Here is a 15,288-nt window from a genome sequence, read left to right as displayed (position 1 = left end):
AATTTACATTATCTTATAATCTGCAAGTATCAAGGACACTCTCACCTCAATGTTTGAGAAATGTTATGACTTTGTGTTGTGCTGCTAGCGAGCAATGAGGGCTGAAATATGAAGAATAAGAACTGGCAGTGACTCAACATGGGAATACAAAAATGCATTAATTTTCATAGAATATAAGAATGGCAGAAGATCATATGCAGTGTGAACCCTGTAAAACATTTAGTTTCTGATGTTTTTAGCTCAAGTAGATCACACAAAAATCTATTAGAATTATTAAGGGGTCTTTCACTTATCCATGGCTCTAATGTGTGTCTTAGGGAAGGCACAGAAAATGGCTACATGCCTATGAGGTCCTATCAAAAGAGATCAAATCAGACAGGTAAGGCCAATTCCATCACCCTACGTGTAATGCTAATTCAGAAATATTGACCACCTCTCTCACATGCTCTCTCTTTCTCAGAATGGAGTGATGATAAAGACAACTTGTCATTAGATACAGAGGACCTCCTGAGCTTCTCCTACCAAGTGGCCAAAGGCATGGACTTTCTCACATCCAAAAATGTAAGAGCTTATACCCGTAGGTATAGCAGTAGCAAAACCTGCAATTTGTATCACCTTGCAAAATACTGGTGTAATATTGCCTGACAATATTACAGTTATCTGAGTTGATTGCTGTAATTTGAGCAGGAATTTATTGCCGCTAATCAGCTAATTTAGCTTATAACATCTGTAGTTGCCTACAAATGAGTTCCGTTGTTAATTAGAATTACTTAAATGACAGTAAATTTTCAACTAAAACTGACAGGCCAAAGCTGGGGCGAAAGATTGAGTAAAAATAGTGTGCATGATTTGCTAAGCTAGCTAACTAATTCAGCAACCACTAAACTACTAAACCACAGAAATATAGGCCGTTGCAATCAAATTCGTATCCAGTCTGACTGCAAACTAAGGGGCCTCACTATCTATTCATTGAAAGTTATAGAAAGCTATAAAGGCCTTCAAACCCATGATAACCACAGCCAAATTTCACTTCCTCTCCCCATTCACTCAACGCAATGCTAGCCAGTGTGGGCCTGTTAGCTTATAACTGAATTAGCAGTTAGATTACTCCTCCAAGTGTGCTGACCTGTAAAATGATACTGTGTTACTGGCAGTTTGAAAATATGATTCGTAATAATTTTTCATTTATTTTGGAAGAAAGCACTGGACCAGCTTGTCAGAACTGTGTGATGGGTTGAAGATGACTATATATTTGGGAGAAAATCTGGTTTAAAAAACAATTAAACATAACTAGTTTCTTTTTACAAAACTGAATGCATTTGTGGTGTTATTGTTTAACAAAATAATTATATTATACTCTGTGTGTATTTGTTGTGGATGCTTAGTGTATTCATAGAGATCTGGCTGCCAGAAATGTTCTGCTGACTCATGGTCGGGTGGCAAAGATCTGCGACTTTGGTCTGGCTCGAGACATCACCAAAGACTCTAGTTATGTGTTAAGAGGAAATGTAAGTGGAAGTATGCAGAATACAACCCTTGGTTTATCCTTGTCTTTTTCAACATATAATGGACTTAATATTATGGATATGACTGATTGTGTAATATGTACTGGATGAAATTTATATCTACATCTATATCTGCTCATTTGATTAGATACAGTTATCATACAAGTACACTTTGTAGGTAAGAAGTTATTGACAGCTGCTGGACAGTTTAAAAGACCCATTTTAAGCTGTTCATGAACGGCTTGGCATCAAATTTTACTACGTACATTTTATGTGATCTCTCCGAACAGCAGTCACACCTACACTCTCAGAAAAAAAGGTACGGTAGAGGTACATTATTGCTCACTAAAGTTACAAACAGTGTAAATGTACCTTTAAAGGTACAAGAGTGCAAGAGTTACAAGTGTCCAGTTTTGTTCCCTAAAGGTACATGACATTCGCTTCTCCAGAAGGAGAGGGGGATATCTGTAAGTTTTCATAATAGAACGGTGTCAAAAAAAACAGGGCATATGAAATCAACACAATTTTAATATCTACAATTATAATAGAATATGGTACAAATATGTACCCTTGAGGGAACCACCACAGTGACAAATTTTCTGACAGTGTATACGGCTGTAAAATATTAAAGTGGCAGGTAAAACAGTGGTCCACTGGCAGGAGTTTTATTGGGGTTTTTACATGTCATTGTCAACCTTGGGTGAGTATAATCAACCAACCAAAAACATCCAGACAACAGGGGTTCTGTTGCCAGAAACAGACCATCAGTTAAGGATTAGAGGAGCACATGTTATTCTTTTGTACATCAGTCAATTCTTAAACTGAACAAAGAACTTAATTCATATCTATGAAAGTTGTTTCAATGCAAGTTAATTTTTTTTGGTACTGTTGATGTACTGTGTCTCAATAGAGCTACTGTTTCTAAGCAACACAAATTTCAGATCTTGGATCTGAAAATAAAGTATTATCTATCTATCTATCTATTTATTTATCTATCATGATAATTGTTTTATTGATAATGGACCACAACCCAAATATCTGGTTTAGAGTGGTCAAGGAAGTTACGTCAAAGGCATGTTGACCAAGGATGTGGAGGGAGGAGACAGACAGACATTGTTTCTTCAATCCTGCAGCCCCTTTTCCTGCCAGTCAGGGGGAGCGAAGGAGCAGCCTTCTGGCCCCAAGCCCACTTCTTTAAACTTTAAGCCACAGCTGCCCCAAATAACATGTCTTTGATAAAATGGCTGCTAGGCACATTAGCCTCTTAATAAATGAATAACTCTACAAGCTAATTTATACACTATCACTGCTCTTGGTTTTTATTTTTTCTTGGATTTGTTTACTCTCCAGGCTCGTCTGCCTGTGAAATGGATGGCACCTGAGAGTCTGTTTTCTTGTTTGTATACATTTGAAAGTGACGTCTGGTCCTACGGCATCTTACTGTGGGAGATCTTTTCTCTGGGTATGTACATACTGACCACAGGCTACTGTTTAGTATCCTCAATATCAGAACAAAACATTTGATTCTGCATTTCTCATAGGTAACAGTCCATATCCTGGAGTTCCAGTTGGTTCCATGTTTTACAGGATGATACAAGATGGATACAGGATGAACGAGCCAGAATTTGCACCAAGTGAAATGTGAGGGACATAACTGTGTGTGTGTGTGTGTGCGTGCGTGTTTGTTGCTGCTAAATAGAAGCTGTTTGTGTTAGGCCTATTTCTACTATTTAAATTATATAATATTAGGCTCTGTAATTGTTATTAAATTAGCTGGGACCCAGTTGTCTGTGTGTGTGAAATGGCGTTACTCTACATTGAGCTGATAGTGAGCAAATGGTAACTTCCTCAGATTTCGTCACAGAAATAAACAGGACTGTACAACTGAAACACTTTTTGACAAGAAAACACTGTGTTCTGAATATGTGTGTGTCTCTGTGTTGCTAGATATGAGGTAATGAGATGGTGCTGGAGCGCTGATCCCCTGAAGAGACCAACCTTCAAAAAACTAGTGGAGAGAACAGAAATGCTGCTTTCAGAAACCACCAAACATGTAAGTGTTGTATATTTCTGTGCATAATAAGTGTACAGAGCTCTGAACTGAATTAAAGCATTTTTTTTTAGATAGAAGAATGTGACAGGGGCACTCAACCATCTACATAACCACCTCTCTGCAGTTTGGTGTTAAAATCGTTTGCATTTATGAATGTATTTGATAGGGGCTCCCTAGGATGGTCGTCACACTCTTCATTCGGGAATTCTGTTATCAGCCAAACGATAAAACTACACTAATCTTGTGTGGACACTAATTATTTTAAAATTTCTTCTCAAATTACAGGTATTAATAGAGAGCTTGTCCCACTTTGCCACATTAACAGCTTTGACATTTCTTGGAAGTCTTGAAGCGGAATTTGACTGCATTCAGCCAGATAAATACATTTTGGATCAGTCCTGCTCATCACAAAAGTATGGGCTGGTGGTCCAACAGTACAGAGAACTTTACAGAAATTAATCAATTCAGGATATGGCGGAATGCCATCAAATGCTGTTCTAACACCTAGTGTCTTAATCCTCCAAAAAGAGGCTCTTACTGTAGCAACAGCAGACATCCCAAGTCGTTTCCCGCATATTATATACGGCTCCCTGATGCCCGCAAGTCAGATAAAACCTCCCGGAATCTAGAACGTGCGACTAAGAGCACACACAAACCACACAGACAGGAGAGAAATGCCATACTTGCTGTGGTAGCCTACCTTGTGGTAACGCGCTCCTTTCGTGTGCATATTCATGAGGCGCATGCAAAACAGAGAGGGTTCTGATTGGCCTGTTCTCTGCAAAGAGGCTGTCAGCCAGCCAGTCTGTTTTTTGTGTGGGCGGGTTTGAGTGAGAGTACAAGGTTGTTATGCACGGTCATGTATCAAAAAGAAGGGGTGTCGAAGTCCAGGTCCGGGGGTACCTCCCTGAAATGAGTTTTTGCAACTTGGGATGTCTGCAATAGGGGACACTTGCCCTAATAACACCCTTGATTTCACAAGAAACACTGGACACGTGTCTACAATTCTGCCCAAATTATTTACATTAATGGCCCTATATTTTACATGCCAGCATTAAAAACAGAAGCTGACCTCAGATTAAACCTCATGTGTTCACACTAAACGATATAAGACCTCATTCCCTCAAAACTTAACATTCAGTTTGCTTAACATTCACTTAACCCAGGGGTGCCCAACTCCAGTCCTGGAGGGCCGGTATCCAACAAAGTTTAGTGATTGCTCTGCTAAAACACACCCTTTAAACCTGGCATTTAACAGATGAGTTGACTCAGGTGTGTGTGAGCAGAGGTATAACCAAAATTTGCTGGATACCGGCCCTCCAGGACTGGAGTTGGGCACCCCTGACTTAACCTGTGTGTGCTTTTTAGGCTATTTCACCACTCCCCCTTCTCACGCAAGCGAACCAATCGGAGTAGGGGAGGGCGGGACTAGTTTGTGAACGAAATGCTTCTCGAAGTTCTATGTAAGCTCTAGAAAAAAAAATCCAGGACGTTTGTGAAATTCCGCCTGAACATTTATTTAAGTCTAAAAAAGAGGACATGTCCGGGTAAAAGAGGACGTCTGGTCACCCTACGTTTACCAGTATTTCAACACTTCCCTGGGAGGTGTGTCTCATAATAAGGCACTGACATAGATAACAGCCTTGTGTTCCTTTAACTTCACGATAGAATCTTGTGACATGAGCTAAATAATGCCCCATTTTACAATCACAGTAACAAGTGTTGCATAGATATTACTTGACCTTGGGCAGAGTCCTTGATAACAGCTTAATAAAACACGTCGTGTCTCATAAGACATCCTGTACTTGCTCCTCAGTACACACATATACTACTCGTTTTATAAAATATTTATAAACCAATAAAGTCCAGGCACGTTAATACAGACTATTTAATATTCATAGCTAACTCACTAAATGGACTTCAGGGCCAAAGTGAAAACCATTCATTTTGCTAATACTTGTTACTATCTTACAGCAATGCAGCAGTAAGCTCTGGGAAATCTTCTAAGGTGTATTTTATATTTATTTAACATACTGATGTATATAAAGTTGTTTTTATTTTTATCAAACATTCTTCCACCCTTGTAATTTCATGGTAGCTGATGCAATGGCGAGTGAAAATGTATTTCTCACTACATTTATGAATTCCATCAAGGAAAAAGTGTTGTTGGGGATAGTGTTGTATTGAAAATTATTTGATTTCTGGTATTCAGGATATTACTGTCTTATTACTTCATACTGTCTTAAGTACCGTTAATGTACCCTCACTGTAAAGTGTTACCTTAATACCCACCATAGCTGGTGAATGCAGAAGGAAGAGAGCTAGATAACCCAACTACATTCAAGCTTAAAGTATCTAGCACCTGCCTTCAAATCACACTTCCTAGTAAGCAAGGTTGTTGGTTATCTAGTTAAGATTTAATTCTTTCTCCAAATTAAAACTTATTAGTCAAGGTAAGTGTTTCATCAGCTAGTGTGTATTTTTTAGTCTGTTAGCCACTGCCAGTGGCTAAGTTTGTTGAGAACCGCAGTGACTCCCAATGGTCTGTAGCCAGTAATGCATGCACAGAAAACTGTTAAAGTAAGATGCAAAAGACAATGAAATAACTGTTGCTGGGATTCAACAGGTTTACTTGAACCTCAGTGGTGGAAACAGCAGCATCAATGCAGTTGATCCTCCAGGCCTCCAGAGAGCGCAGTCCCAGCGGCTGAGTTCAGTGAGCAGCACCACGGCACCAACTGAGCCTTTACTGCCACCTACAAACGAGGTCTTTCTGGAGCACGAAACCTGCTGAAGAGCACTGGGCCTTGCTTATCTGATTGCTTGAAGACCTCATCCTCCAGTGTATGCAAAGCTCCTCAAGATTTCCCAATTGTTTTGATCGGAGGAAATCAGCATTTTGTTCCATTTCAAACAGGGCCTTTCTTTCCACTCTAGTCAAGTTAGTACAGGTTTACATGTATTACCTAGATGCAAAGCACCTCCATGTAACTGGCCTGTAACTCACCCGAGTCCCCTTCTAATACTCACCCTGGCATATTTGCACCCTTACTTTGCATGTGGCCATTTAGGTGAGCAAGGACAAATGCACGTTTCTTACATTTTCCTCAGCAGGCTCAGGGGTGTCCCCTATGTGCACTTAATGCTAACTCTGATGAAGGCTGTTACCTAAAATCTAGTGATCCCTTGACATTCCACACATAAAACCATTAGCAAAACAGTTTAGAATTCAAGTGAGAAAAAGGTGGCTGTGGAAATAGTTTCAAAATTATGTATTGGCAAAGGGTAAATGTAAAACTTCAACAAGGACCTTAAAGAAAGGCAAAGGACGAGACTTCACTCTCTCCTTTAACAAACTACCCTGCCCCCAGGAGCCTAAAAAGCTACTGGTGTTCATGTGTTAGGGGAAACAGGTGACCAGTTGAAATGTCTGGTTCATTGCTGCTGTAAAATTGGTAGCTGTAGAGTCTTCAAGGGTTAATCCCATTTCTTAAATTTGACACCTATCCCTATCCCTCCTATATTTCAAATGTTATCATGCTCCCTGGGAACTGAGTTACAAAATACAAAATGCGACTACACTTCAAGAGCCTGAGACTTCATCAGAAAACAAAAAAGGAGAAGCAGCTTCTGGTTAAATTAAGGGCACCTTAAAGGGTTTGACAATCATATAAACCACTCGTAACTCTGTGATATGAAGCTGAAATCAGCTGCTTATTCAACTTTTTTTTTTTTTAATAAAAATATCCAATTCCACCTTAAATGCAGTAATAGACAGAATGTAATTGTTTAAGCATTTAAGGTGGAACTGGAAATTGAGGAATCTGCATACTAGTAATATTTTCTTCTCGTTATGTAGTAAAAGAGACATAGTGCTATTAACTTAGTTTCAGTGCATTGTTATCATTTTAAAAAGGACAAAAATACTACGATTTGTGGCAATATTGGTCACCTGAGCCGCCATCTTGCCGCTGATTCACAAAGCATTCATAGACCATTGTTTAAATATGCCTGTGAAAAGTCAGTTTCAAGGGATATACAACCCTCCCCCTCTTTCCCAACAGGAACTGAGACACCCCTACCTCTAGGCAAAACGAAGGAGTAGGGTTAAGTAGTGAAACAAATCACCCCAAGAGTGTGTTTCCTAGCTGCTTCTCTTGTGATAGCCATGTATTCCATGTGGGTTCAACACACTCAAGTCTTAGCCTCGCATGGCCATCTCGTGTGCGCAGTGGAACTGCTGACATGTTTAACCTAAACGCAGCTGAGCCCCATTCCGCCATATTGATCCATGCAGTATTCTAAGCGCATGAACAGCTGAGTTGACAGTATCTTAAGAGTCAGCCCATTAACTGATACTTAGTGTACTAGCATCAGATAAAGCACCATTAGCTGAACTAATGATGTTAAAATATTAACATTGGGCATCCTAAGGGTTTCGGTGACCGATAACCAACTGTAATAATGGCATGGTCATGTAATTAGAAAATTGATCTCCTTAAGTTTACAAGTTTGTTTGCTCCATCCTTGTTTTTTTCTGTATTTCTGACCATCCCTAGAGGAATTCCACTGATTTTGAACTTGGTAACTGAGGTTTAGACTCTAACACTATACTATAAAGAAGTCTAGAGTCATGAATGTGAAAGAACCTTTAGGGAACACAACTGGACTTTATAACCACTGTTGTACCATTTGAAGGTACATTTGGTTCCCGAAGTGTGAAATTAAATGCATAATGCACAATATTGGAAGGAAGCATGAATTATTGTTTACATCAAAGCAGTTAATGACTTCAGGTTGAATTTTGCAGAATATTTGAAGAACTGTGGAATAGTTTGAGTAAATATTCTAATGTCTCAAGTTAACAGGAACCCTACCTTCATTTATGAAGTATGAAAGATTTCTGTTTCATTTCATTGTTTGAGTTTGTTTTATATTTAGTGTATCATTGCCTGTTTTGTAAGCACTGTGGTGGGCATAAATTATATACAAAAAAAAAAATTGACAGTACCTTCATGCTAAGCATATTTCAGACTATGGCTTCTGTGCTGTATGTTAGTATTGACGAAACATGCCCCAGATAAAAGGTAGTGAATTTTGAATCTCTCAAGGACAGCTATACGAAGATATGTTCAGAAGTCATAGTAAAAGAATTTGATTTGTATGTATTGGGAGATAGGTTGACTATTTTTGAAGCGCTGTAGGATGTAAAACATGGTGGGGGAGGGGGAAAAAGCGCCACAAAGTTCTGTAAATACATTTTTGAAAGCTTTAAGTGAGTTTTGATACAGAGTGATTATAAATAAGTGTATTTGGGTGTGTGTGTGTGTGTATAAAGACAATAAACTGTTCCAAGAAACAAGAAAATGAATGCATTCTTGCACTACTGAGAAGAACGAGGAGGAGGACCACCAAAATTAAGTCATATATCATCTCTTTTATTTCAGATTGAATATTACCAAGAGGGGGCAAGGATCAGTTATTGGCAAAGTGACAAGACCACACTTAAAAACCCATAAGAACATTAATGAAGACATGATGTGTGAACTAATGTTTTTTTTTTTTTTTTTTTAAGGTTACTTCCACAGTGATTATCATGACTTCGTGATTATCATTTACACCTCAGAGTACAGATGCTGATATCATAATGGGAGAAGGGGAGAAAAGAAAAAGGGGAGGAAAAAAAAAAAAGTTTGTCGTAATATGCAAATGGGAGTTGAATTACGAAACTTTTCCTTCTGGTGATTAGGACCAAGATTGGGAACACTTTGCACATGTTTTCATGTTCCAAATTAATCCTGCATGGAACCTACACTACACTGCCTTACTGCTTTTCCATTGGGTAAATTTGGTACCTGGATTTTAGAACTGGGTAAATCTTTACTACCTGCTTCCTTGTGGTTCCCAGTAAGCCGAGTAGGGACTAAATGTAAAATGTAAACCTTAGAGTGCTGTTTGGCCAGAAAGATTTGACTAAACAACAAAATGCAGACATCCAGCACAAACTAGCCATTCAGAGAACCTCTAAGCTACATGGTAACATTTGTTTTGATCCAATTCACAATAGCAGCTTGTAAATTTATGCCGTGGTCTTTTGAAAAGGTACGAAAACTCCTTGAATTAGTGGCTGATGAAAGAATTCAGTGAAAGCTGGACAGTGCAACAAGGAATGAAAAAAACACACAGATCTGACTGAACTGATGAACGGCTAAGCAGTGTTCTGTCCCAACATATTCACTAGCATTTAACGTTACTGCTACCATTGTTGTGGTTTCTAAAGCCAGCTGTTCTAGTTAGAAGCTGTGCTTTGCAATATCACTGGCTACCGATACCAGGCTCCAAAATGCAAGTAAAGCAGAGTTGAACAGTGTAGGTACCATGCAGTGGAAAAGCACCACTTGTTACCCAACAGACACTCGTCTTGGCTAGCGAGTGATAAGAGATAAAGTGGTGCACCCTTGGACTCCCATCACCAGGGATCACACTTGTAAGCTCGACTGTGGTTGAACACCTTGTTGTTATAGAAATGTACCTCAATGCCCACTAGTAATTTTTAACTAAAGTAAAACATCTTTTTGTCTTCAATAAAAAAATAAAATAAAATATCAACAACTCAAATATGACAGCATCTCATATGTATGGGTATTTTTCTCAATATTGTTTTAGGAAGTACAGTGTGAATTTGGTGTCTTTATCTGTGATTACAAAACAGGTTTACAGTCCCAGTCCCAAATAAAATGCAGCAACAGAAACACACATCTGCTCAGAGTGTTTTAAGGTGTCAAATTCCTCAGAACATCTTTGGTGGCTAAACAAAGAAGCTTGAAATTGACAGAAACGTAGTACCTGAGGCCCAAACTAAATCACCAGCTGTGTTAGGCTGTTCGGTTAAGACTTGCATGATAGTAACAAAAGTTCACAACCATATATATAAAACTGTATGGCCATAGTTTTGTAGACATCACTTACAGTTAGAAAGGTAATTCTCTCCATAAAAAGCATGAAACGATAGTGGAAGCACTTGAGCAGCTGGAGACATGAGCTTAAAATCACCATGCCTAATGTAAAGCATGGGCTAGAGGGGTATGAAGACTCCCAGCGTATGGTAGTGGAGCAGTGGTATTGCATTCTTGGAGCATTGATGATGAGCTGGAATGGTGCTTAAGATCCAGAATGAATAAATCCATCATCAATACCTGATTTCACTACAGCTAAAATGTCCCAACATCTATACTATAGTCCTCCCAGAAGAGAAGACCTGCAGCAAAGTGAGGCAAACTACCAAGTAATCCTCCTAATTTCAAAAGGAATGCTGGGTGAGCTAGTGTCCACAAACATTTGACCATAGTGTGGCTTAGCGGGTTTTGAGCTTACGTTGGCAGAACGTAAGCAACAAATAAAGCTTAAAATTAGATGGGATCTGTTATGGGAAAGTGAACTTAAAACTTGAGTCCTTATCTGGAAGTCCTTAAATCTATGCCTTGCTCGCCACAACCTGTCCGAAAACCTTTATTTAAAACTCTTACATTTTCACGACAGTGTTAACGGTCTATACACAGCTTTTCACTAAAGTCCTTTTCCTTACGAAAATAAAGTTGCTTTGGATTTTCTCATAGAAAACACTTTCAATAATATGGATTTACTGAGGTATACAGTGCGGTGGGGGGCGGGGGGCATTCTGGAACATTTATTTACTGCAACGCAAGAACTGATTGGTTATCGCCTGGTTAGACGTGAACAGCCCCTACAACACTGAGGGAAGATTCACAAACGTTTTAAATGTTTTTTTTTTTAAACCCCACTCATTCTTTAAAAACATGTCACACACATTTATCCTTTGAGTGAGAAACAAACACATCATCAAACACACTTACACTTTCAGTGTCAATGAGCGATCAATGTGGAGACTGAACTTAGTAATACATCTATGATTTGTGACCCATTTTAAAAGCTAGGCTGCAATTTTATACCACTGTGTCAAAGTCTTTTTCAATCATAAAACCTTTCAAATACAGCTGAAAACCATTAAAGGAATCCTTCAAAAATATCCTTCAAAACAAGAGTTTATATGAACCTATATTTTAGGTTAAAAGGTGTCTCTGTTCCAGATATCCCAGATATTTAGCAATCGTGGGCTAAAGCAGAGAATATTGCCCAAGGATCTTTAATATTATAGTGTGGTGAATATTCGAAACTTGATACAAACTCCAATCTGTGTGAAAGCCAGTGTTTTGCCCAGTATTTTATACAAACATTTTTTCCAGAATCTATTCCAAAGCCTTCAGAGAGACATTAACATTAGCAATGGGAGAGAAACAAAATCTCTACTGATTTAATAAATGCTCGATGAGAAGGCGTCTACAAACTACTGACTGTATTGTGATTGTTATATAATCAAAATTATATAGCTTTCTTAAAATGTATAAATGGAGCATCATCTTAAATCAGGCTGAGTTTGTAAGAAGAACTAGGTTTACAAATTGTAATCTGTACTTTTATATGAATCTGGAGCCTAGCAATCCACAAAAGCAAATAATGGCACATTTCCACTGCATGGTACCTTACTCTGCTTTTCCCATCAGGCAAATTTGGTGCCTGGTACCTACAATCAGGTATTTTCAAGTAACTGCTCATTTGTGATTCCATGTGAGAAGAGTACGGACTAAACCATGATGTGTAAACCTTGGAGTGCGCTGAATGGCCAGAGACTTGTCAATCACAATGAAATGCAGACATCCAGAACCAACAATGAATAATAAACAACTCTTACTGCTACCACCGAGACTGTACTGGTTTCCAAACCTCGCAGTTCCTGTTAGAGGCAAGTGTTGTACAAATCACTAGCTATTTGTGGGTGTTGGCGTTGCAGGGGAAAATAAACAATGCACCAAAAAGTGAGTATAGCCAAGTAAAGAACGTACTGTGCAGTGGAAAGGTGTCATAACAAGCTAGTCAGTGTTTTGTGGACTGCCAGAAAAAGTCAGAAAACATTGGATTTAACAAGGCATTTAGATTTGGCTCCGATTCCAACGTCAAGTGTGGGTTTTTGAGAATAATCTCCTTAAACTTGAGTGTCTCCGCTCACAGTTTAAAGACTACATTTGCAAATGTTCATCTGTACTGTACGCCTTGCTCACAAGCACTGGATATGCTAGAATTATGTTGAAGCTAACAGCTAAGCACGGAAACATCTCTTTTATTGGCTTCCTAGTGCGGGGCTCATCCTGTAAAAGGGACAAGCACCCAAACAGGCCATTCTCTACTGGATATTTAGATAGGGTAAGAACTGTACTGTTTTGTTTGATCCTTGGTTTTTTGGTTTTTTTTTTTAACCCAAGCATGTCACACAAGTTTCATTAAGACCAAAGGAAACTTAACTTGTGGGAAAGGGAAATTTCAACTTTAAAAGGGTTTTAATTGAATTCAATTTAATTCCAGGTCTAAAGTTGCATAGATTTTAGTTTCACAGGATAGGATTTAAGTACAAATTAATGTTCTAGACTAGCCTTTGGAATGCAGCCAATTTCTAACTCTTTGAAACACCAACATTTTTTTTTAGCTAGCTATGGCTTGTTGCACAAGTCCCACACCAATGAGCTGTGGAATATGGGACCAGTGTTGAGATTTTAGTGTTAAACAGGGTCTCTGGGGCTTTTAGGGTTAAAATATTGTTTCGATTTTCTTATTCATACTTGAGGAAAAATCTAAACAAAAAACAGCTGCATACGGTCTATGCTTTTAACGTGTGCACAAATGCACACGAACATTCATCATTGTTCACCCATATATACACAAAGACATACACTCATTTGCTTGCTCAGTCATAAACACTCAAATCACAGGTAAGGGCCATTTTTAGTGTGTGTGAACACAGTAAGTGCTATAGAAGAAAAAAATTTAAAAGAGGGAGGGGGGGGGCGTCAACAGCAGGACTTTTAAAAACATCCTATACCTATACATAACCTCAGAGTTATATATACTGTTTATACTGATTGTTGGCACATAAAAAGTGTATTAAAATGATCTACAGTCAAGAGGTAACTGTGTCCTTATCTGTATGCTTCAAAGATAACTTCCAAAATGAGGATCATGATTGTAATTGGAAAGATCTGCAAGACTTTCTGGTTGGAAGTCATTATGGAACCCAATGACAGCTTAAAGAAAATATTAGGATGTGGGGAAGGATATAAAAAAAAAAAAAACAAAACGCTACATTTAAACACTTTCCTGCCTAAAATAAGACTAAAAAATTTAACTCACAAAACCAAAACTACAGAAGTGCAAGCTTATACTTTTCATGCAGAGTATAAAATAATCACTTTTCTTATTTTGTTCCTTTACGGTTGGATATATTTACATGGTATAGTACACTGCTCTGTACAAGTAGAAAAAAAAATATTTCTCAGAGAATCTGAGAGCATTTCTAAAGTCACATGAGGACTAAGCTCCTGAATGCTGTTGCTTAAATAAATTATGGAGAAAAAAAAAAAACCCTAACAAAAACCTGTAAAAACACTTGGTTCAAGGGTGCCATTATACACCTGTTATTGCGGTGAAAGGTCTGGAGTCCTGAATTGTTGCTATTGAAGTGTCAAGTTCCACGCTGAGTTCCTTCTCCAAGAGGATTCGGTTACCTGACCCCAGCCAACGCCAAGGAAGAGAGACCTTTGCTGCCAGGGAAGGAAGAGCTAGAAGATCACGACCTCCAAATTAATACTGCTTACCCAAACAGCACCAAGGGCCACTGTGTTCAGCTGTGTCACTTTGACTGGCCGCTAGTGTTGTCAGTCCGGTGAAACGTGGGAGTTTTCTGCTGCTTTTGAGTCTGAGGCTTGAGTTGCTGTTGATGTGGTCTTTGTTGTTGTTGTGGCTGCTGCTGACGTAGTGGCTGTGTTGTGGTAAATGCACCCTGCTGTTGAATAGGAAAAGCCTGCAGAATCAGCTGCGTAGACTGGTTCCCATGGAGGATGCGGGTGCCCTGTATCAAACAAGGTTAACATGACTATTCATTCATATATTTTCAGTAACCACTTCGTCCTGCTCAGTGTTGTGTCGGGTCAGAATCATTAGACACAAGGCAGGAACACAAACTGGACGGGGTGCCTATCCATCAGTTAATCGTACACTCAATTATTCACTCACACCAGCAGGACCTACCAAGGTGTCTTATTGGGCAATAGGGAAAAAACTGGAGCACCTGGAGGAAACCCACACATCACATTTCTCATAGACAGTGAGGGTGACAGAAGACCAGGTATATGAACACATTTTAAAATCATTTACCTTGGCAAAACAGGCTTATGTTTCCAAAAACATTACAGAAAATGGTAAGTATATATTGCCCTGTGAAGGACTGGCGTCCCTTCCAGGGTGTATTCCCGCCTTGCGCCCGATGATTCCAGGTAGGCTCTGGACCCCCCGCGACCCTAAATTGGATAAGCGGTTACAGATAATGGATGGTAAGTATATATTACGCAGTTAAAACAAAAACATTTAAGCATTTTAAATAAAAATTTACATATTAAAAAAAAAAAAAAAGTTAAACGTTTGTTGAAGCTATCGATGATTCCATATTTTTACTGAATGCCATCAGCTTGCACATGGTTTTCTTGTCCTGCATCTGTATTACACCCGATTTAATACAGTAAAGTAGTAATTGATCAAATCAGTTAATAGATTAATAACTACAAACAATAATGTGCTTCTTCAATAATACTTTCCTGTATTATT

General features: G+C 38.7%; 2 protein-coding genes across 4 annotated transcripts in view; one reads left to right on the top strand and one right to left on the bottom strand.

The window, feature by feature from the left end:
* The window catches only part of kitb (KIT proto-oncogene, receptor tyrosine kinase b), a 29,420-nt gene extending 22,127 nt beyond the window's left edge, over window positions 1–7,293 (top strand). The window contains exons 15-21 of the mRNA XM_066649550.1: window positions 318–379; window positions 461–561; window positions 1,386–1,508; window positions 2,856–2,967; window positions 3,047–3,146; window positions 3,453–3,558; window positions 6,185–7,293. Of these exons, the coding sequence (XP_066505647.1) occupies window positions 318–379; window positions 461–561; window positions 1,386–1,508; window positions 2,856–2,967; window positions 3,047–3,146; window positions 3,453–3,558; window positions 6,185–6,352 (772 nt within the window). The 3' untranslated portion in view covers window positions 6,353–7,293. The remainder of the gene's footprint in view (window positions 1–317; window positions 380–460; window positions 562–1,385; window positions 1,509–2,855; window positions 2,968–3,046; window positions 3,147–3,452; window positions 3,559–6,184) is intronic.
* An 80-nt stretch (window positions 7,294–7,373) lies between these two features.
* clockb (clock circadian regulator b) overlaps window positions 7,374–15,288 on the bottom strand; it is a 29,909-nt gene continuing 21,994 nt past the window's right edge. For all 3 annotated transcript variants that reach the window (XM_066649560.1, XM_066649570.1, XM_066649578.1), the window contains exon 22: window positions 7,374–14,536. In XM_066649560.1, coding sequence (XP_066505657.1) covers window positions 14,318–14,536 — 219 coding nt within the window. In that variant the 3' untranslated portion in view covers window positions 7,374–14,317. The remainder of the gene's footprint in view (window positions 14,537–15,288) is intronic.

This window comes from Hoplias malabaricus, chromosome 2 (assembly GCF_029633855.1).
Source record: "Hoplias malabaricus isolate fHopMal1 chromosome 2, fHopMal1.hap1, whole genome shotgun sequence".
Lineage (NCBI taxonomy): Eukaryota > Metazoa > Chordata > Actinopteri > Characiformes > Erythrinidae > Hoplias > Hoplias malabaricus.
This window is presented reverse-complemented; position numbering and strand designations above follow the sequence as displayed.